At 44.2% G+C, this 21,136-nt stretch overlaps 4 protein-coding genes across 11 annotated transcripts; 2 read left to right on the top strand and 2 right to left on the bottom strand.

Moving 5' to 3' along the window:
- The first annotated feature begins 293 nt into the window (after window positions 1-293).
- On the top strand, window positions 294-9,316 carry LOC128769162 (dynein, cytoplasmic 1, intermediate chain 2a-like). Of its 5 annotated transcripts, none has more exons than XM_053882533.1 (17): window positions 294-451; window positions 1,930-2,038; window positions 2,146-2,278; window positions 2,663-2,798; window positions 3,267-3,329; window positions 4,538-4,665; window positions 4,743-4,826; window positions 5,058-5,220; window positions 5,281-5,380; window positions 5,484-5,609; window positions 5,885-6,031; window positions 6,094-6,207; window positions 6,287-6,420; window positions 6,480-6,624; window positions 6,693-6,833; window positions 7,392-7,517; window positions 7,604-9,316. In XM_053882533.1, the coding sequence occupies exons 2-17, from the start codon at window positions 1,931-1,933 to the stop codon at window positions 7,703-7,705; spliced, it is 1,950 nt and encodes a 649-aa protein (XP_053738508.1). In that variant the 5' UTR covers window positions 294-451; window position 1,930; the 3' UTR covers window positions 7,706-9,316. The 5 variants fall into 5 exon arrangements, with proteins under 5 accessions (XP_053738508.1, XP_053738509.1, XP_053738507.1 ...); XM_053882534.1 differs by having other exon boundaries at window positions 2,714-2,798; window positions 4,740-4,826; window positions 7,604-9,315; XM_053882532.1 differs by having other exon boundaries at window positions 4,740-4,826; window positions 7,604-9,314.
- LOC128769160 (electrogenic aspartate/glutamate antiporter SLC25A12, mitochondrial-like) lies at window positions 8,936-18,210 on the bottom strand. 4 transcript variants are annotated; one of them, XM_053882530.1, is made up of 18 exons: window positions 18,130-18,210; window positions 14,831-14,884; window positions 13,494-13,639; window positions 13,227-13,342; window positions 12,988-13,127; window positions 12,623-12,769; window positions 11,930-12,068; window positions 11,767-11,860; window positions 11,612-11,696; window positions 11,459-11,540; window positions 11,237-11,395; window positions 11,110-11,162; window positions 10,965-11,045; window positions 10,650-10,790; window positions 10,440-10,578; window positions 10,208-10,366; window positions 10,049-10,139; window positions 8,936-9,982 (listed from the first exon to the last, which is right to left on the bottom strand). In XM_053882530.1, exons 3-18 carry the CDS (start codon window positions 13,601-13,603, stop codon window positions 9,769-9,771), a joined length of 1,950 nt encoding a protein of 649 aa, XP_053738505.1. In that variant the 5' UTR covers window positions 13,604-13,639; window positions 14,831-14,884; window positions 18,130-18,210; the 3' UTR covers window positions 8,936-9,768. The 4 variants fall into 4 exon arrangements, with proteins under 4 accessions (XP_053738505.1, XP_053738503.1, XP_053738504.1 ...); XM_053882528.1 differs by having other exon boundaries at window positions 18,083-18,196; XM_053882529.1 differs by lacking the exon at window positions 18,130-18,210 and adding an exon at window positions 15,543-15,566.
- imp3 (IMP U3 small nucleolar ribonucleoprotein 3) lies at window positions 17,407-18,884 on the top strand. The gene is made up of 7 exons (XM_053882539.1): window positions 17,407-17,665; window positions 17,767-17,874; window positions 17,965-18,039; window positions 18,119-18,198; window positions 18,306-18,357; window positions 18,424-18,496; window positions 18,574-18,884. The coding sequence occupies exons 1-7, from the start codon at window positions 17,529-17,531 to the stop codon at window positions 18,598-18,600; spliced, it is 552 nt and encodes a 183-aa protein (XP_053738514.1). The 5' UTR covers window positions 17,407-17,528; the 3' UTR covers window positions 18,601-18,884.
- On the bottom strand, window positions 18,843-21,114 carry sec22ba (SEC22 homolog B, vesicle trafficking protein a). The gene is made up of 5 exons (XM_053882538.1): window positions 20,940-21,114; window positions 19,882-19,991; window positions 19,623-19,783; window positions 19,421-19,567; window positions 18,843-19,298 (listed from the first exon to the last, which is right to left on the bottom strand). Exons 1-5 carry the CDS (start codon window positions 21,012-21,014, stop codon window positions 19,141-19,143), a joined length of 651 nt encoding a protein of 216 aa, XP_053738513.1. The 5' UTR covers window positions 21,015-21,114; the 3' UTR covers window positions 18,843-19,140.
- Between the last annotated feature and the right edge of the window lie 22 nt (window positions 21,115-21,136).

The raw sequence follows: 21,136 nt of genomic DNA on the forward strand, positions 1-21,136 counted from the left end.
CATCATTTTGCATTGCGATGTTCACGAGTGACTGTTTTCTTGACAATAAAGCATGAATTATGGTCAACTTTATTTAATCGTATTGTTATTATTACTATACTTTTCTGTCTGTGACGTCGCCTAAGTTAGCGAGTGGGTCGCTTCTTTATTTCCTTTAAGCTTCCATAAAGTCTTAACCAAACCCATGTGTGGGTTGTGTTACATATAATCACACCATTTTACACGAGTGTTTATTGATGTTATGTTTTTTGGCTGAACTGGGTGTTTCCGCCGAGTCTGGGTGCAGCTCCTAATCCCTGCCAGCAGGGGTCGGTAATGTCCGTCAGTGGGAGAAGAAAGGAAGCAGCGAGTGTGTGTCAGCCTCCAGCATCATCACTCCACCATCCCTTCTCTCAGTCGACTCCTCCTAACTGTCGGCATCGCTCTGCTACGCCCTGAAACCCGCCGTCAGGTATGTCTCCTCATCGACGCACCCACGACATGTTTTTCGTGTCATCTCGGCGAGTAATTGGTAGAAGTTTGACCGTCAGTTTCGCCATGTCCGTCTATCTGTTCATGTCGGGGCCTGCGATGCTATGGACATTAGCATGCTAACGTAGCTCGCCGCTAATGGGATTAGAACTGTCGTTTGGTTGTAAAATGTAAACACAGAAGAAGAATGTAAATTTAAAAGGAGTTAACATTCTTTTACTGTACATAATTTACCCTATTTTTTTTTGCTATTTCCATTAGCGATGTTTTTACGCTTCCATTTATTGTTACATTATAATTACACGTCAATTTTCAAATGAACGGTCTTCTTTGTGTTGTATTAGTAGTACATTATGATGTCGATACTAGTTCAACTTCATTCCTTGTTTGCACTCTATTCAGTCTGAATGTAGTCTGTCAAGAGAACTTTGGTTCGAGTGTTCACATGGTTCCAGTGTGACAGGCTCCCGGCTCCTCTGTGGTCTATATTCAAGCCCGTGTCTGAGAAAGGGGGACATTTAATAATAGTCAGACCACAAGATAGGCGTGTGCTGAGTGGAGTCACTGGTGCTTCACTGTTATAAAATAGTTGACAAGGAACAGACATGGCAAATAAACCAAAAAAATATATCATTCCATGAGCTCAATGACTTAATCTTTTTAAAAGTGTGAAGTTCCGGCACAACTTACAGCTACAGTGGTGTCTCGGTTTTCGAACAAATCGGAGATCGAACAAAATTTTTGAGATTTTTTTTTGCTCCGGATTTCGAACGAAAATCCAGGACTTGAACGGCCACGAAAAAAGCCGGAAAAAACATAACGTGCACGGACCGATCAGCTGACCCACGACACGCTTTGTTATTGTGTATAACGCAGCCTCTGTATGCAGACGTGTCCCGTTAGCTACATTTACTGGCTGTTTTTTCTTCATATTGAGGTGTAAAACCTTTCCTGTCTCCACACTGGACCGTGGTAGAGTGTCACAGGGGAGGTGCTCGCTCTCCACACCTCCGAGGCTGGAGCGCTCACTCCAGGGTTTGATGTCCTGTTGTGGGCTGGAGCTGGGACAGGGATGAGGCGAGTCTGGGACAGAGCGTGACTTGGTTTATGACTTTGTCACAGCCAAACTGCACAGAAGCGCACATTCAGAGCTGGACACGCGCCGGGCACCTCTTCACTTCTGGAGAGACGTCACTCACTCGGCAACCCCTCCCACATGCAGCGGCCACACACATAGAGGAACAGCGCACCTGCAGCAGACACTCTACATTCACTCCTACAAAAGACTATTTTAAGGCTTGGAACGCATTATTTCTTTTTCCATTCATTGTAATCGGTAAAATCGATTCAGATTTTGAACAAATCGCTTCTCGAACGGCCGTCTGGAGCGGATTGTGGTCGAGAACGGAGGTACCACTGTACTTGATAACAACACAGATAATACTTTAATTTTTACAGTATGTCTGACAAGAGTGAGCTAAAGGCTGAGCTCGAGAGGAAGAAGCAACGTATCGCCCAGATTCGGGAGGAGAAAAAAAGAAAAGAAGAAGAGAAGAAAAAGAAAGATGTGAGTTTTAGAAAGCCAATGTACACGCCACACAAGTTTTGTTACACTGGTCTTATGCGCTATATGTTACATAAAGCTCTAATTTTTTAAAATTGTGTCTCCTGCAGGGCGACACCAAGCGTGGAGTTGACATAGGAGGTGGTTCCTCAGCCGGTCATGAAGACACTGATCTGGAGCGAAAGAGGAGAGAGGCAGAGGCGCTGCTGCAGAGTGTTGGCATCACACCTGACATACAACATGGTACACACAAGGATAACCCCCTTTTCTTATCTACACCCGGTCTTGCATCACGCCAGATAAATTGCTTGGCAATTATTCTAAAACAATAAGGTCTGGCTTAGCTTGGCTAAATTGTCTAAATCCCCTCCCACAGTAGCCGAACATCGACCTGATCATTTTGTGCATGGCACCTAAACCTGCTTGTCATTTATGTTCATTCTCTCTTCTCTCCCTTTTGTCTCCCCTTCTGTGTTTGTCCTCCCCACTGCATGCATTCACTCGCTCACACACCTCTCTCCTTCCCTATATATATATATATATAAATCCCTCACTCAATCACTTGTTGCTTAAACTCACCTCCTCCTTCACGCGATCATTAATCCACACACACTCTGACTCACACAGCTCAGCCCCTGCGGGTAGTAACAGAAGATACATGTCTGTTTCACTACCTAGTCCCCGCCCCCATGTCTCCCTCCAACAAATCAGTGGGCAGTGACGCGGGAAGTCAAGATTCTGGAGATGGAAACGCCGGACCAAGGTGTGCACCTGTGTGTTTGTGATCTATATTGATAAGTTGGTGATAGGGGTGTAACGGTTCTCATATTTGATTTGCTTGAAATACATTTTGGTCAGAAAAATACTCAACAGTGGAGTTAAAACAACTGGGCAACAAGTTCTTCAGCCTGTTCCCCATGTTACCAATGAGAACTATGATTTTTTTTCAAATGTCTGTCATCTATTTTTGATCTGCAAATGTGGTTAGTTGGATGTGTTTGTTCAATTCGGACCAGTCTCCGGTGCTTTTTCTCCGGCATGCTGATGTGTATTGTTGTTAACAAATCCTCTCCTCTTTCTTTCTTCTCTCTGTCCTCTCTTTAACTCCTTAACTCGTTCACCTTTGGTCCAATTTCTTCCCCATTTGTTTTTTTCGTTCACTTGCTCCACTTGTTCCTCTGGTTGTCCTGTTCGTCTCTGGCTAACACCGTGTGGTCTTTGGCTGTGTAAGGACATTGCATTGGGATCCTGACCCTTCTACTCTGCAACTACACTCCGACTCTGAGCTGATTGGGTACTGCTCCTACTCTTTCCTTTGGCTTGTCTTCTGGCTTCGTCTCAAACTTGTCTAAATATGTTTGAATGTTAATAATATCTCTGTACATCATTACTTGTTTCTGTTTCCTCAAAATTAAGTTCTGGAAAAGTTTTTGTTATTGGCCTTTTTTAGGGCTTCTTATTTCCATAACAAATAAACACAGAAAGCAATATCACACCAGTAATAAAAAGTGATATAAAGGGTTTTTGTTTGGGCAGAAAATAAACAACTAGATGTTACTAGTATCAACGGCTTACTAAAGGTCGTATTAAGACAAAGGTTTTGACAGCAAATAACTGACTCAAACATCATAGGTCATCATGGCTTTTGCTTATCATATCCAGTCCAATAGACCAGGGGCTCTTAACCTTTCTGATCTAGGGGCCCACCTTTCCCCAAACAAATGGCTCCGGGGCCCATTCAAGCAATAGAACTCATTCATTACTCTTGATTTCATTTATGATCAATAACCATGTTTAATCCACTTACACGTAAACAAACCAAAACCTTGTGAAATGGCATGAAACTGTGTGATCATTGCATATTTTTTTGTCATCGTAAAGTCCAACTAGCAGCAGAACCAGGTTAAAGTCATATTCAGCAAATTTACTAAAGAAAAAAAGAAGAAAAAAAATACACTTGATGCAAACTGTTGAGAAAATTGATAACATTGAATAAAATAAATATCATAAAACCTCATCTGAATATCAAAAAATAAAAACTATATATTTTATTTAAACTAAACAAGAAGATATAAGTGAAGTATAAATAAAAGTATCATGCTTTCATGAACAGTTTTTACGGCATCACTTTCTGTATCATTTCTCCATAGTTGTTAACTATCACAGATTTGCAGATGTCAAGTCTGGTCAGTGACACACTACTGCCACCAAATGTGGCTTATGTATTAAAACTGTGCATCTCGTAGCCCCCAGGGCCCAAAAGTGTAAAAGAAAAAAACTTTTAGCAGCCCTATAGGGTGGGGCTCGCGACCCAACCATGGGCCCCGGCCCTATGGTTAAGAATCACTGCAATAGAAGGGGCCTGTCCATGTTGAAAAGGCTGCTGGGATTAGAATATAAACATATCCAATAGAACTAGGTGCTCATACTTTAGTCTGGCACAAACTTTGTATGTTTTACAAGATCTAATCTCTGTGCTTCCACGATGACGATGGTTTGCAGGCGCGGAGCTGTGAAGCTGACCATGTCCAAACTCACCCAGGTGGACTTCCTCCCCAAAGAGATGGTGTCCTACTCTAAAGAAACGCAGACGCCCACAGAAACACTGACACATGCTGATCAGAAAGCAGGTAGCGAGACAGACGTCCTCTCTGTATGTTTTCTTAAATGAATCACAATGTAAAGAGCATATCTGCTCTGCCAGAAGAAGACGAGGACGAGGAGATCACCGCTCCTCCACCTGTGGAAGAATCACAAGAAGAGAAGGAAGAGCAGCGTGAACAGGAGGAGGGTAAATACAGATGTCGTCTGTCACTGGATGCTAGTTTCGTTAAGATTATTATTGTATGTTTAACATCTACATTTGGTCACATATGAATTTGTCTGGTAAAGATTTGCAACCAGCTCTGATAGAGGACTAGATTCAGTGAGCTAGTCCGGTACAGAACTCTCTTTTTTTCTATAAATTCATGTGAGAAAAGTTCATTTCAATGCCAGTATATGACTCATTTGTATGTTGTAGACATTCCAAAGGAGCTGACGGAAGAAGAGAAGCTGCAGGTTTTACACTCTGAAGAATTCCTGTCGTTTTTCGAGCGTGGCAGCAGGATAGTGGAGCGAGCCCTGGCCGAACAGGTGGATGTGTGCTTCGACTACAGCGGGAGGGATCTGGAGGACAAAGAAGGGTAAGGCCTAGGAGAGACGGAAAGATCAGAGCTTGATTAATAATTCACGTTGTCTCTCAGCGACCTGCAGGCAGGTGCCAAGCTGGTTCTCAACAGACAGTTTGCAGATGAGCGCTGGACCAAAAACCGAGTGGTCACTTGTTTGGACTGGTCGCTGCAGGTATGCGTACAGACTTAAGTGTTACAATCAAACAGAGCATCTGTTTTCCACTTGGTTGTTGTCCGGTGACATCGTCTCTAAAGTCGCCACTGTGCTCTCTCAGTATCCGGAGCTGCTGGTGGCTTCTTATAACAAGTATGAAGACGCTCCTCATGAGCCTGATGGAGTGGCCCTGGTTTGGAACTTGAAGTACAAGAAGGGGACGCCTGAGTACATCTTCCACTGCCAGGTAGTTTCCTGACTTTTATTGTTGTATAGCAGGGGTCTTAAATTTGAGGGGCCGCCTGAGTCTTGGTGAAGCGGAGTGAGGGCTCTTGCGGTTTTTGTCATTGGTCACTTGGAAGTCACCTATGAAGTGTGAGAGCGCCCTGTGGAGCCACTCCAACGGCAAAATACGGCCCCCAGTGGCGGGCCGCAGTACTGCATCATTGTCTGCTGAGAACTCTGTTGTTCACTTTCTGTTCCTTAAATCCATTGTAACAGTGTTGTTTTTTTTGTGTGCAGTCAGAGGTGATGTCAGCTGGGTTCGCAAAGTTTCACCCCAACCTGGTGGTGGGCGGAACATACTCCGGGCAGATCGTCTTGTGGGACAACAGGAGCAATAAGCGCACTCCCGTCCAAAGAACTCCGCTGTCCGCTTCCGCGCACACAGTAATGCACACACACTGGTCTCTCAGTGTTTATCAGAGCTAAGTCTTATGTTGTTTCTCCAGCATCCCGTCTACTGTGTGAACGTGGTGGGAACCCAGAATGCCAACAATCTGATCAGCATCTCCACTGACGGCAAAATGTGCTCCTGGAGTCTGGACATGCTTTCACAGCCGCAGGTGCCCGACTCACCCTTGAGAGAAACACTGGCTCTTGTTCGGGCTCTCTGACTCCGAGCCATGTGTGTTGGCCCCGCAGGACAGTCTGGAGCTGGTGTTCAAACAGAGCAAAGCAGTGGCCGTCACCTCCATGGCGTTTCCCCTGGGAGATGTCAACAACTTTGTGGTGGGGAGTGAGGACGGTTCCGTCTACACTGCCTGTCGCCATGGAAGGTGAGCTCCTCCATAACCGCCTAGGTATCCGGAGACTAGCAGGTTTATTTCTCTTACAGCAAAGCTGGAATCACTGAGGTGTTCGAGGGTCACCATGGTCCCGTCACCGGCCTGAGCTGCCACAGTGCTGGAGGTCCGGTGGACTTCTCGCACCTCTTCATCTCCTCGTCGTTTGATTGGACAGTCAAACTCTGGAGCACTAAAGTGAGACCTGACACTTGTAGTTTTTCAGTCAGAGCTGGTAACATTGCGCCCCCTGTCTGCCCGCTCAGAGCACCCGCCCACTCTACTCTTTTGAGGACAGTTGTGACTACGTCTATGACGCCATGTGGTCTCCCACACACCCGGCTCTCTTTGCTTGTGTGGACCTGGCTGGACGCCTGGACCTGTGGAACCTCAACAATGATACTGAAGTATGTACGATTCACTGGTCAGCAACACACAAATAATATGTTTAAAATAATGTCTTCAATACTAAATTATATTATATCAAACAGTTCATCACTGTCATTTCTAAGTGAAAATTGAATGATCCCCTAATTTATTCTGGTAAGAAGCAAGTAAAAACATGAAATAATTTATATAAAAAGTGAGTAAATCTTAGGGTGATATATGCAGATTTTGTGTATGAGCTGTTTGAAATAAGCAGAGTTTGGATTTGAACCGGAGAATTACAGAAAATTGGGGGGAGAAACACAAAATATAAAAACCAACTGCAACATTTATACAAAAGGTTGTGACAAACTCCTAAAATACACCTTTGAAACAAATATATTGACCTAAAATTCAGTAAAAAGAATACAGATTTAATGTAAAAAAAATACAATGGAACACTCATATTTCTTTTAATGTGGCAGTAGTGGGGCAGAGAGCAGCTACACTATGCCCCTGCCCAGATTTGTGTTCGGTCGAAGACTTGAAAGTGCTGTGTACATTTGTGTTGAGATGGCATTGTTTGGCTGCTGTTCCAGGTTCCCACTGCCAGCGTGTACGTGGAGGGGGCTCCAGCTCTGAACCGTGTGAGGTGGGCTCACTCTGGGAAAGAGATCGCCACTGGAGACTCGGAGGGACAAGTGCAGGTCTACGACGTTGGCGAGGTGAGAGTGAAATGGAGGGAGGTGAAGAAGAGAGTGCAGGCAGGGTGGACCGGGTCAACTCTAACTTTTCTGTTCTCTGTCCTCAGCAAATCTGCGTGCCCAAGGCGGACGAGTGGACGCGCTTCGTCCGGACTCTGGCTGAGATCAACGAGAACAGAGACGAGGCCGAGGAACTGGCCAAAGCTTGATGTGCCGAACGCTAGCTCTCTCCTCAGTTCACTCCTTCAGAGCACCACAGAACAACACTCCGACCCGAGCAGATGAGTGAGGTTTAGCTTGTAGATGGTAAATTTTGTGTAGCAGTTTGGAAAACAACTCCTTCTTGATCAGTTCAAAAAGCCCTTTTTCATTCGAAATATGCACCTTTTTTACTCGCCACTGAAGTGTTTCTCCATTCGATTGCTTCCCCAACACTTGAACCGACGACGTGTTTCTGCAGCAACAAACCCAGACAAGCATATCTGCTCCTAACTTGAACAATTGACTTGTATTTGCTGACCTTTAAAACCACTACAATATTTATTTATTTATTCCAGTGGTGGCACTTCACAGCTTTGTACTAACAGTAGCACAATCCTGACTTCATCACTGCAAGCTTCTCTAGCCTTCCTGTACCAAAGGTCATCGTTTTATACTGTTTGACAAATAGTAGAAAACTATTTCCTCCACTGTTACAGAGCGTTTGTATTTTAGTTTTCACTTGGAAAATGAACGCAGGTCCACTCCATTTGTTTACAGGGAACATTTGTTCAGTACTAGTACTTATTTTAACTGTCTTTTCTGAATCACGTATAGCAGAGACAGTCGGTATGCACTACATGGTGAAGTTTATTTGAAGTGTCTCATGTGACACATGACGGCTGTCTGGTCCTGAACTGACATATCGAGTCTTGGCTTGTCTATATGACTTAACATGGCTGAGCTGTATTCTCTGTTAAGGGCAGCTGGAGCGACAAAAAACCTGATTTCCAGAGGTGGTCAAGCCCTTTTTTTCGTTCTTTCTTTTCTTATGGACAAGATATGAATGAGCATTCAGTGTTTATTCAACAGAGCTGCTCTCTTCCAGTTCAATAGAATTGAAACTGAGAGTGCAGTGATGTGGAAACTGGATCAGATTTGTTGAATTTTCTGAAATTTGATTTGAAAATTTCACTTATATAGACATAAATAAGGTTTGTTTAATGCAACCACTGGAGGCAACGCACAGTATTTTCAAGGTCATTTTGGCTTCAGCTCTGGATGATGACCCGAATTTAGCACTAAAAATGAATCACTTTCCACTGTTGCCTCCGTCTTTCAAGCTTCTTTTCATGATCATTCACCCAGATTGCAGACAGAAGCTTTGTCATACACAGGGTCAGGGAGTCAGTCACTGGCTGCCTGAGACTAGGAGTCAAGTTGAGGCATCTCTTAGGATGGTCACCATTCAGGCCAAGTGAGTTCAGTACCAGATGGAGAATGCAGGACAGAACAGTGCTACGGTTTGGTATTAATTTGTAGTTGACTCAAAACTTGACTCATAACTCTTAAAATAAAGCTCTTAAGAACAGCGTGCAAAAAGCAGTCCCTTCTGTTTGGTGCCGCCCTAGTGGCGTGCTTAAAAACTGTCACTGCATTGCTGTATTTGAACTGTGGACCGATGTACCTTCTTGTTTTGGGGTTGTGGGCACGTGGACTGGACCTCACCACTACTGATCAGGACAAAAACGCTGGTGCTGCTTTTCCAGTGAAATAAAAGTCATTCAAGTCAAATTAAAACCATATGGATGATTTATTTCAATAAAATACAGTAACTGGATTTAAATGCATTTAATTTATTAATACCTAATTCTCTGTTTAATATTCTTGTTGTATCAAGAAAACGATGGAAAAGTTCTGTACATCCTGACTTTTCAAGAGCAGAACGTTGCGGTGGCTATCGTCGGCTGACGGAATGTTACAGCGCTTCTGTAACATTTGACAGTTTTTGTCAGCAGCTCCGTTATAACCCGCCATCATAACCAGTCGAATTGTTTATGCCCACAGACCAATGAGGTGTCCTACTCACACTGAGCGACGGCCGGAACAAAAAACTGAAAACAAAATCATATCAGCTACTAAGAGGCGGAGGCCAAGGCTCTGATTGACAGGAGAGGTGAAGAGGAGAACATGAAGCCACTGGAGAGTGCAGCAGCTCACTCCTGCGTGTGAGAATCTCAGCGTCCGGCTCCTGAGAGGTCGGGTGGGATGGAAGTGAAACAGCTCAGAGCCTTCACTGGGCCTGTGCAGGCTTGGCAGCGACTTGTTCCGGGTGATGAATAGAAACAACCCCAGAGGATTTAAATTTGGGGAGGTGAAGGCCAAATTTGTTCTCCACGCCGGCGAAGGTCGCCGCGGCCAGGCGGTACCCGCCCACGTGGTCTGCGTTGATCGGAGGGAGCTCAGAGATGCGGGACTTGGGTGTCGGGTCGGAACCTGTCGGGCGACTGCAGAGGAGTCGAGGAAAACAGATCAATGTCCGAGTTTAAAGCTTTAAAGCTAAATTCACTTACTGCCCGCCGAAGTCGATGTAGAGCCACCTCTGCAGGAGCTCATAGGTGACCAGAGTCACACCAAACTGAGGAGAGGAGCGGCACATACGAGCTGTGGGGGCAGAGAAGAAGAGCATTTTAGACTAATGGTGATGGTTTAAAGTGTAACAGAGGACAAACCTCCAGCTCCCTTCCACAAAGCCCGGAATCCTTCCTCTCTCATGATCTTCCTGAAGCAATCGATAACTCCACTGTAGGTGGTCTGTCCCGCCCGCGCTGCCACCTGCAGGCGAGTCTTGATCACGTCAGCTGGGGTCACCAGGGAGGCTGCAGGGATACCTGGGAAATGGAATCGCAAACGTGTCAGAAGCATAAAATAAAAGCAGCTCCGATGATGAGGCGGTGATCCGACCTGCAATGGCTCCAGCAGTCAGCAGCTGCAGAGGTCCCACCCTGCCCTGATCGTCTGCCAACGCCGCCTTGGTGTGGGCGTACGTGGGGAAGTAGATGGCAGAGAAGGGGATGTCTCTCAGGAAGCAGGCTTTAGACCCCTGAGGACATTCCAAAGATAAGCCATGTGCTACATCAGAACAAGATGGCCGATCCACACGACTCGCAGCACCTTGTAGAGGCCGAAAAAGCCCAGGTCACGGACCACACTGAGGGCGCTGACTCGGGGTCCCGTGGTGATTTCACCCGCCACTTGCAGACGGATCTTGACGATCTCCAGAGGGTTGGTGAAAATGACCTGTGACCCTCCAGCCTGCACAAACACGGAGGTGATGCACCCGTGTTCTGAACACACAGGTCTTGCCTTACGATTTACCAATATGGCAGCCATCTTTTATAGTTAGGGTCCTTCAAACCATCCACAATTTCAGGAATGAACGAACCCATCTAAAGATCGAGCCTTATTCTAATGAATGCTGGTACTCACACAGCCGCCAGCCATGATCTCGGCGTATAAAGGAATTGTGTTGTCTTTGTCGGTGAACTTGTCTCGCACAAAGTCGTTCACCTGTGGAACAGACAGGTCTTAGCACGGAGCACTGAGGATCATGTGACCAGTCTCCTCTGCTCACAGTGAGTTTGATGGCCTTCTCAGGTGCCACGCCGATCAGCTGCGGAACCAGACCTGTGGGAGAGCCAGACGTTTATTCCAGTGTAAGACCGAGCTGTAGAGAGAAGAATGGAAGCAGCATCACTCGCCTCTGTAGAAGCCGAAGAAACCCTCGTAGCGGAGCACCTTCTTGGCGCAGTCGAAGCTGTTCTTGTACATCAGCTCTCCGACGAAGGACCCCGTGGACCTCTGGTTCTGCATGCGGGTCTTCACCAGGTCGATGGGGTAAACAGCCGTCGCTCCGGTGGCTGCGGCGGCGCACAGTGAGTCAAGACATCAAGGAGGGCTACGAGGACCTGACGTGAACTCACCTCCTGCGATGGAGCCCAGAGTGAACCTGTAGGCAGACTCTGCTACCTGGAGCCACACAGGCCTGCCGCCATCACCATGGGACTGTTGGAGTCATCCACACCAAGGGAGTTAAAACTATTTCAGTGTAAATCTTACTGGAAGCAGAAACTCACTTGTTTCTGGGATTCCACTAAGTGGTGCGGCAGACAGCCTTCTTCTAGCGGTGCTATCCTCTCGATGTCGGCGAGGTTCAGGCGCCTGTCGCACATCAAGACCATCAGCCTACTTGGTCACGCTCTTCCTAAAGATGAGCGGCAAAAGAGCTCACCCAGAGGGGGAGTGCAGCCCCGACAGCTGGTACAGGATGTCGATTTCCATGGGTGTGATCTGACCGAACTTGTTGGCGGCGTGAACAAACTCCTCTGCAGGAAGAGATGAGACTCACTGAGCGCCCTCAGACAGCAAGTAGTGAGGCATGAGAGCCCACGTACCTTTGGTGACCAGCGTGTCCTTACGAGTGCCGGCCAGTGTGCTGTAGATCTTGCGGATCAGCTCCATGTTGTTGAGGAGGGAGTTGAAGGCGTTGAAGTAAGAGAAGCTGACCAGGTGAGAGGTGCTGCCCCCTGCAGCCTGGAGGGAGCAAGAACCACGACAGACATGGTGGTCAGATGAAATGCTGGACAATAGGGATGGACCAAAACAGTTACCACGATAAATGTTGACATTTCTGCGATAATTATCACAATAAATACATTTATTAAATGTGTTTTATGATGAAACTTATTAGTGGAGCTTGTCTCCAGCATTATTATTTGTTTATGTTTAAATATAATAGTTAACTAAGTGTAGAGATGAGTAATTCAATGTTTCACGTCTCTGGTAGAAGCCGCTGGTGTCTGACAGACTGCTCTGCCAGTTTTATTTAGGGGTTAAATTGAGCCGTCTGTCTGCTGTGTCTCATGTCTCTTGACAGTTGACTTTAACTATGGACCAGTCTGGACACATTTCCTCGATGCTGTTGAAGAAATATTAGAAATAATGTGAATAAATGATCATTTTGTCACAATCAATCCTCAAAATCATCGTGGAGCTTGTGTTCGGCGGTATATCGTGGACGATAAGTTATCGCCCATCCCTACTGGGCAACATTTGAAAACCGTTACGACTATGATCAATTCACTCACTGAGACAAGATTCTCCTCCACAAATGGAGTGAGCATGTGATGTCTGATGGTGGCCATGATGTCGCTGAAGTCCATGGCCGAGATGACGCCATTTTTGCCCTTGTCCTTCTGGGCGAACGCCTGCCGCGCATGCTCCAGCTGCAGCTCCTGCACAGTCACCACAACCACAAGTTTGAATGTGCCAACGCGACAAATTAGCGTCAATATATTCAATTATAATATGCAATAACATGTTCTGTTCTCTTGTATTCAATGACTGTGTCATTACATTCTACCTGAACGACTCCCTTTATGTTTAAAAAAAGATAGATATCGAGATGCAGCGCCTCAAAGTGAGCCCATCATTGGCGGGGTGTTCAGCGCACCTGCAAGAACTGGGTGAACTCGAGGTAGTTGAGGCGTTTCTTGCGGTCATGTCCGAAGTGCAGATGGATGAACTCGCAGTCCCAGTTGAAGGGAATGTGGTGGTGCACCGTGGTCTGGCTGAAAATGTCTCGCACATTCTCTGCACAGCAAAATAACACGTCAATCCTCCAGCCCTGATTTGAGCTAAAGCAGTCTGCTCTGAGAGCAACTCTGGCAAGCACAAAACAAACCCTCTCACCATAGGAAATGGCTCCTGTTCCGCTCTTGTCAAACAGTTGGAAGGCAACTATGAAGAGTGTGTCTGGCGCACACAGCACCGACTCAAATGCAAGAAACTCCTGGAAGGATATCAGACTGCAATCGTGGACGAGAAAAGTTCATGAAGAACAATTAAGATAAAGAAAGCAGGACAAGATACGACACAACAAACGGAAGCAGCTGGAGAGTTTCTTATCTATATAGTGTAAAAATGATGATAAGTATTAGTAATCTTGTTGTTACATACCCGTCTTTCGTGGTGTCTGCTACTGCAGCAATTAGTTGAACAGTTTTAGGGTTGTGGTGAATCTGTGTGTGCAGCCCGAGAAATTTCTGGACAAAGTCTCCCGGGGTCATAAACTTTTCGCCATCCTTGTCCACCACACTGGCGTACTGGGAGGAGGAGACGACACATGAGGTTTCACATTCAATGGGTTGGTGTCGTCTTGCAATTACGGCATCATGAGTTCAGATCAGAACTCAGAAGCGTGCACAGACACATCACTGGCAAAAAACTGTAATACAAGATGTCAACACTGCAGCCTATTTAAAAACCTGTTGGATCAGCATGAAATCTCACGAGCCGGATCAGGACACTGAACAGCATGTTTCTATTAGAACGACAAATCCTTTACTGCTAGTGTGGGAGACGAGCTCAATTCTAGTTGGTCGGTAAAGCATTTCACTCACACACACACAGCTGATTTTGGATTGACACCATGAGAATGTGAACCATGTTCATCAGCATGCAGACAACCGCAGCAGCACATGATGTTCACATGGCGGCTCACGCACCATCCAGCAGAGAAGGCTGGGGACCGAGGCGGAGGTTAACCTCAGTTACCTAAGACATCTCATGGTCATACAAGGAGCGGTTGGCTTGCTAATCTCCGTCACACTGCGGGGCTCAAGTCTATTCATACATGAGCAGTCGCGTGAGGTCATTCATGGGCTGCTGAAGGTGACAGCTCGTCTTTTGACGCATGAACACACTCATAATGCTGAGTAAGGGCCATTAACAACATCCTTTTTTTAATCAAATACCGGTCAGTTATTCAGGCATATTTCAGTCATATTAAAAAAAAAACTCAACAGTAGGAAGATAAATATTTGCAGAAATTTCAAACCAGCTTTGCATTGATCTCACAAATCCAGAGCAGCGACCAACAAAATTGGATTTAAGCGTCTTTGATCTGGATTGTCAATATTTATGAACACATGCCAGGGATGTCATAAACTTAACAGGTTTTTCTTGTTCAGAACCTGCACAGGTCTCACACCTCCAAGGCACAACAAGACAAGTGGTGATCCTTATAATAATAATAGTCTTCCTTTCTCTTTGTGCTTTGACCAACTGGGATCACCGAGCAGCTCCACAGTTCCACTTCCTCCTTCCCTAATCCTCATTTACTGCAGCTAATGCTGTAATTGAAATCCCATGACACAGTAAACTAGACAACTTTCCCTTTACACATCTCAGCTGAGTCTGAGACAAACAGGCTTGGAAGCTCTGTCGACATGTTAGGCAGCTCCACGGTGACAGTACACAAAGCACAGCAGGGATGAAATCTGTGCAAAGCTCACCTTCTGGAAGATGGTCTTCAGTTCACTTGGGTCTCCGCGCTTGGTGGATTGCACCTAAAAACATAAGGAAAATAAACTCACTAGTATATATGTGTTAAGAGTGACTTCTTAAAGGTCACTTTAGCAGTGAAACGAATCAAAAACAAGGCTTGAGGTCGGACTCTCCTTCAAAAGTGAAGATGAGATAGTGACCTTCTTGAGTGAAAACGCAACATCCGTGTATTGCTAAACCGGCAGTAAACGAAAACTGCTCACTGAACGATGAAGTTGCAAACAAAGAAAACAACAGTACGTACAACTGTAAGTGGCTAACTAGTTAGCCGGCAACAACTACACATCGGGAAACAGAACTGCGATGACGCTTGCAAATTCCTCCATCAGTAGCAAAACACGCCGACGCCTGTTCTGGAAAAAAACAGACGAAACGGTGTTCTGTCGTCGCATTGAGTGAAGCTACGGTGTTTCCTCCGGGTTGCTGTACAGCTGTGTCTCTCTATCTCCGAGGTTGTGGATGCCTTATCAAGGCCGACCAGGGAGAAGCTAGCAGCCCGGTGATGCTACACCCGCGGAGGACACCGCCTCCGCTGCGCCCTCGCTCGCCTGGCTCCAGGAAGCCCGTCCCAGACTAACCGCGCACCGATAGGTCACACAAAACATGCAAACATTACAATATAAAGGTTTAAAAATCGCTGAGCAGCGATGCCGAAGTCACCTTGACCGCCATGCTGGTGTGACGTCACGTACAGTGAGGCGTGGACACGCCCCCGAGGAGTAAGGAAGACTCCCGTCAGAGCGATCAATGGCCAAGAGATCAACAATAGATATCGATTAACGTGGGAGTAAATTATCAGTAGAATCATCAGATAAGTAGAATCATCAAAATGCCATGATTTCCCGTCTTTGCTAGCTGTCACGTGAGATTTATGAGCCACGCAAGGCTGATGTAACAACAGCTGTCATTTACATGACAGGATTTAAACCTAACATTGATACCGGATTAAACCACGCATGGTTTTTAATATTGTTTTATTCAACCACAACTGCGCCCGTAATCATTAGAAAGGTAAAACAATCACGTGATGCGTTCAGGTGTGGCGCGGTTACTCGGAACTCCTGGTGAATGAAGTTCTGCCGTTTGATTATTCACCTCGTCCAGGAACTTTTGCCCAACGGAACCATAAAGCACGACAAGAACGAATAAAATGACACGTCTCACCCTTGACTTGCGAGTATTACTGGTGCTACTACCTCCGTTCTGCGACGATTATTGAGGCAAGTACGACTATTAATAACATTACAACGACAACCAAAGTACAAGTATCCAACTACTATGACCTCTGCCTGCTACTGCAACAACAAGTGCAGTTATTAGCAACGGATTCAACATCACATTCATTTTTTTCCGAATAGCATTGTTAAAAATATCTGTGTTTTTGTTCCTAACATGAGTGCGACTCCAACTTCAATCTGTCTGGTTTGCCCGGTTTGAGAAAAAAATGTATATATATATATACAGTTAATACAATTCATGCTCGTGTTGATCTCAGCAGACTCAGATGTGCTTTCACTTTTTCAACAACCAACCGTTCTTATCTGATTGACCTTGTTGAAGTATTTTCAGATAACAACGTTTGCCCAAGGAGATAAACAGTGACCTCAACTCACCTATATGACAGGTCATGGATCATAAACTGTTCACTAGGTCAATTAAGAAACCCACAAGTCAATTGCTGACAAGTGTAGCAATATAGTTGCACCATCTTACAAAGTTGACAGGAGAACTATTACAATAAATCTTAAGGCTTGTTAGTGTGGCATGTAGCGACATGGGTTCTAAATCCATATTATTTGAGGAAGTGAGTGTGTTCTTAAACTACAAGGTGGGGGACAAAAACATCTGCTGACTTAAAAAGCACTGAGCTCATCAAATATACTACTTCCCCTTTGGACATAACTGTCTTTTTTGATGTGCTTTAGTGCAGATGGTGCCTCAAACACATGATGCGGTTGAATTTGGGCCTTTAGTCAGACCAAGAAACCACAAGATTTTGTGAGACTATTGGTTAGAAATAATGCTGGAATATTTTATTATCCAGGATTTCTATTTCAATTTAAGATGTCTGAAGAAGTTTGTTAGTCACCATCCATTGACTTTTTTGACTGAAAATTGTCTTTAAATTTTCAATTAACCTGAACTAACACATTTTATTGTCCACTTTCGTGTAGTGTTGAACACGTGAAAATTGCGCAAAAACATGGGTGAATACACAAATAAAAACGCAAATATATCTATAGTTTTGTTTTCATTGTTTTACAAAGTTTTAACATTGTTTTACAGAGATGACACGAGTATTTTTTCCCTTTTTGCTTCCATGTATTTATATCGTCAATGATTTAAAAAAAAGATATTTCAAACTCGGACCACAAATCTCTGCTGTATTTATTAAATATTATCATTACATTAAAAATGGCCACTGATGCAATTAAATCAAATATTAAAATGCAACTACTGATGTTTATAACAATAGCGCAGTCCCTACTTGTACAGCAGGTGGCAGTATGAGCGTTATAGCGACGAGAGCTGCAGACGGCGCAGAAGAAGAACACGTGCTTCCGGTTTACTCATGTGGATCCGCAAGTGATTTTCCTACATTTGGTTTAAATTACACCAAAGCTAGGTCGCCAATTCCGATGAAAAATGGTTCGAAAATTGAAGTACCATGAGCAAAAGTTGTTAAAGAAGGTAGATTTCATAAACTGGGAGGTCGACAACAACATACACGAGGTCAAAGTGCTGCGTAAATACCACATCGAGAAGAGAGAGGACTACACTAAGTGAGTAAAGCTTTGTCCAGCAGATCACCCTGGAGTAAGAGATATTTAGCGCATTGAAAAGCTGGTGAGGTGTGTATGAGACGTGTACTGCTTTTCATCAGATACAACAAACTGAGTCGTAACGTCAGAGATCTGGCCCAGAAAATCAGAGACCTAAATGAAAAAGATGGCTTCAGAGCTCAAAGTACTCACCGGCTATTGGAGAAACTGTAAGTCACATTGCTATTCGTAACATGGACTTCAACTCTGCATGTATGTACCGCATGTCTAGCTCATGTACAGGACGTGTTCTCCTCTAGCTACAGCATTGGGCTCATCCCCACAAAGCAGAATCTGTCGCTGACTGAAAAAGTAACCGCATCGTCTTTCTGCAGGTAATAACCCAAAAACTTCATGGAAAGTCGCTTTAAGACATACATTATCATTTTCTTCTTCTTCTTCTAACTCTTCCAGGAGAAGGTTACCTTCCATCATGCTGAAGCTCAGGATGGCTCAGAACCTGAAGACGGCCATCACTTTCATAGAACAAGGCCGTATCCTCAGCCAAGTTGCTGTTAAAGATATTTTCCGTCTTTGATCTATCGCTGTCTTATATAGTAATAAAGCCTGTCGTGCTGCTATGCCCTTTACTCCAGCTAAGATGTGCGTGTGGGTCCAGAGATCATCACAGATCCAGCTTTCCTCGTAACAAGGTGAGTCTTTAGACTCAACTATTCCGGCTCTGAACTAAATGGTGAGCGTTTCTGCCTTTCTCACAGAAATATGGAAGATTTTGTTACCTGGGTGGACTCATCCAAGATCAAGCAGCATGTTATGAACTACAATGATGAGGTGGGTTTATATGTCGCTCTATCCTGAATCACTTAATCTGAAAACTAGTGTTAACTCAGTTGTGTTATCTTTTGCAGAGAGACGACTTTGATCTGGTGACATAAGCTGGTTTCTGTTTTAGGCGTTTGGAATAAGCTGATTTATGTGGCTTAATATGCTGTGTATTTCTGTTGTTCAAATGTTTTTATGCAGGCGGTACATTAGACTGGAATTTGTGTTTAGTCAGGGTCAAGTACCTTCATTTTTATGTTGCCTTTTCTACCAGAAAACCATGGACTTGATGCAGTGCTAGATGTGTCTTTGTTTACTTGGACCCTGACGGAACATAACTATCATGAATGTGCCACTTGTTTTTGTCCACTGCAATAAAAAAATGTTGTATAAAATATGCTCTTTATTAAGACCTCAAATCTGCTGTCAAGAACAAAAATTCACAGTTTAAACATTTTAAATAACTTATGAGCATAGACCTGTTTTATAAAACATCCTCTGTGTAGCTGTGATGTGGTCCCTGAATACTTGTGCCCATCTCTTAAACTGAACACCCCCCCTACATGTGTGATGACAGTGCAAGCTCCTCCTTCATGGTGACCCGTTCTACTAGGCACCGTGGTAAACAGTAAACATATTCTTAATGTCGAGGTTTAAATCAACCACCAGAAACGAACATAGATGATAAGAGTGACGAAGAAGACGCACACGGCAGCCACTTTGGCGTAGGTGGAGCGTGTGTTGAGGTACTTGGCATCGCTGCGGTACTTCTTAGACATGGAGGACAAGTTGCTGGCCTTCGTGTCCAGAGCTGGAAGAGACATTGGAATAGAGTTTCCTTTTCCTCTTATTCTACATATTCATTCTCATTCAGCTGGCTGCTCATAGTCCCCACTTTTTCCGCTCATCTTGTTTAAAAGCCCACACACACACCTGAGAGAGCTTCTCCTCGCTGCAGCACCTCCTCAATATTGGCCACCATGATTCTCTGAACATCCTGTAGCTCATTATTAATGCTGCCCAGGTTCCTCCTGGCTCTGCTGTCAATGTAATACTTCTTCTTTTTCTGGATGAAGGTATCTAAGAAGACAGAAATGTGATGCGCAGTTTTGATTTGTATAGAAGACTTTCTCACCAAACTCAATGAAGGAGTACGGCCTTGTTACAGTCGGCACTCTCCGACCATACTGGTCGTGGAACTCGCTCTGGAGGTCTTGTAGGAAAGCGAACGCCATCTTCTTGGGAAAGGAGGCATCGCAAAGACACAGGTAGCAAACACCTTCTTCTATTAAATAGCTGCAAAAGAAGAAAACGCCATGAAAATCCAAACAACCAGGAATATTTAAAAAAAACAACTCAACACTGAGCATCACTTCACCACTGTGGAAACTCACTGGAAGTTCTTGTTATTGGCCTCCAATGTGCAGCGGTCAGGGCTTTGAGCTGACAGCTTGCGAAACAGCTGCTTGGCTTGGCTCTGGTAGTGTGCGAAGTCAAATCCCGCCTCAAAACACAACACATCACCATTGTTCTATTTTTTTATGATGAAGACCATGATTAAGGCCTTACATTTTTGGAGTTCAGACTATTTTAAAAACTACTTTGTAGTATTCATTTTGTATTATATGAATCTCACAAGATTAAAGACTTATATTTTGGCTGTACTTATTTATAGATTTACAATTATAATTTCACTATCCTTGGTCACAAAACAAATAAAAAAAAAAAAACGCAAAATAGATTATATTCAACCAAGAAGAAGTGAATTAAGGGTTACACTCAAGCGCCATATCTTACTTATCAATACCAAATAAGTCTTTTATTTCACCGTTTTAAAGTTGCAACTATTGTTGAATTTAATGTCAAGTGAAATGCTATCAAAATTCAGTAGGTTTTGTTGATATACGTCCACTTCGAAATTAGCAGGCGGTTGTTAGTTGTAAAAAATGTACCTATAATAAAAATAAAAATAACAATTGAGCAGATTTTATGCTGATTCGAGGCGAATGTCTGCTAATATTCTCCCTTTTAAGCCTCAAAGGTGTTCGAATCTCCCATGCTACTAACATAATAATCATAAAAACTTGTATTTACTGAGGAATAAGAAGACAAGGAAAGTTTTTCACGACCAAATAATTCTTTTATTTCGCTGTTTTAAAGTTGCAACTGTTGTTGAATTTAATATCAAGTGAATAAATATTGTAATTCAGTAGGTTTTGTTGATATACGTCTACTTCAAAACTAGCATGCGGTTGTTAGTGATGAAGAATGTACTTAATAAAAATTAGAAAAATAACAATCAACCACATTTAATGCCGATTTGAGGAGAATGTCTAATAATAGCGTATTTCACCCTTTAAAGCCGCAAAAGTGTTCAAACGGCTTAGTTTATAGTTAAAAAATATCTTTTTTGAATGGAGTTTGGTGCCTCGTTGGCCGGTTTCGTTCATACCTGGTCACTGTCCTGGACCGAGCCAGTGAGGAGAAGCCCGTCCGCCACCCGAGCGATCATTGTGAGTAAAATCATGTTTGAAAAGCTTTCAAGACGTACAATACACAGTTCTCAACTTTCACCAAATTGTTTCCCCGTCAAACGCAATGACGTTCAGAGCAGCTGTGGCCGGAAGTTGACGGTGCGCCGCTCATTTC

The sequence above is a fragment of the Synchiropus splendidus genome, chromosome 13, assembly GCF_027744825.2.
Source record: "Synchiropus splendidus isolate RoL2022-P1 chromosome 13, RoL_Sspl_1.0, whole genome shotgun sequence".
Classification (NCBI taxonomy): Eukaryota; Metazoa; Chordata; class Actinopteri; order Syngnathiformes; family Callionymidae; genus Synchiropus; species Synchiropus splendidus.

Excerpts from the sequence above, each read along its gene's own strand:
- LOC128769162 (XM_053882532.1), top strand. The coding sequence starts at position 1,931 with ATGTCTGACAAGAGTGAGCTAAAGGCTGAGCTCGAGAGGAAGAAGCAA. Across the intron at positions 4,827-5,057 it reads GCAGCGTGAACAGGAGGAGG|ACATTCCAAAGGAGCTGACG; the intron begins GTAAATACAGAT and ends TGTATGTTGTAG. Across the intron at positions 5,381-5,483 it reads GTTTGGACTGGTCGCTGCAG|TATCCGGAGCTGCTGGTGGC; the intron begins GTATGCGTACAG and ends GTGCTCTCTCAG.
- imp3 (XM_053882539.1), top strand. The coding sequence starts at position 17,529 with ATGGTTCGAAAATTGAAGTACCATGAGCAAAAGTTGTTAAAGAAGGTA. Across the intron at positions 17,875-17,964 it reads CACCGGCTATTGGAGAAACT|CTACAGCATTGGGCTCATCC; the intron begins GTAAGTCACATT and ends GTTCTCCTCTAG. Across the intron at positions 18,199-18,305 it reads CACTTTCATAGAACAAGGCC|ATGTGCGTGTGGGTCCAGAG; the intron begins GTATCCTCAGCC and ends ACTCCAGCTAAG.
- LOC128769160 (XM_053882528.1), bottom strand. The coding sequence starts at position 18,139 with ATGATGGAAGGTAACCTTCTCCTGGAAGAGTTAGAAGAAGAAGAAGAA. Across the intron at positions 11,697-11,766 it reads GGGCTGCACTCCCCCTCTGG|GCGCCTGAACCTCGCCGACA; the intron begins GTGAGCTCTTTT and ends GATGTGCGACAG. Across the intron at positions 10,367-10,439 it reads GACTGCTGGAGCCATTGCAG|GTATCCCTGCAGCCTCCCTG; the intron begins GTCGGATCACCG and ends TCCATTTCCCAG.
- sec22ba (XM_053882538.1), bottom strand. The coding sequence starts at position 21,014 with ATGATTTTACTCACAATGATCGCTCGGGTGGCGGACGGGCTTCTCCTC. Across the intron at positions 19,784-19,881 it reads GCCAATAACAAGAACTTCCA|CTATTTAATAGAAGAAGGTG; the intron begins GTGAGTTTCCAC and ends CTTCTTTTGCAG. Across the intron at positions 19,299-19,420 it reads GCGAGGAGAAGCTCTCTCAG|CTCTGGACACGAAGGCCAGC; the intron begins GTGTGTGTGTGG and ends TGTCTCTTCCAG.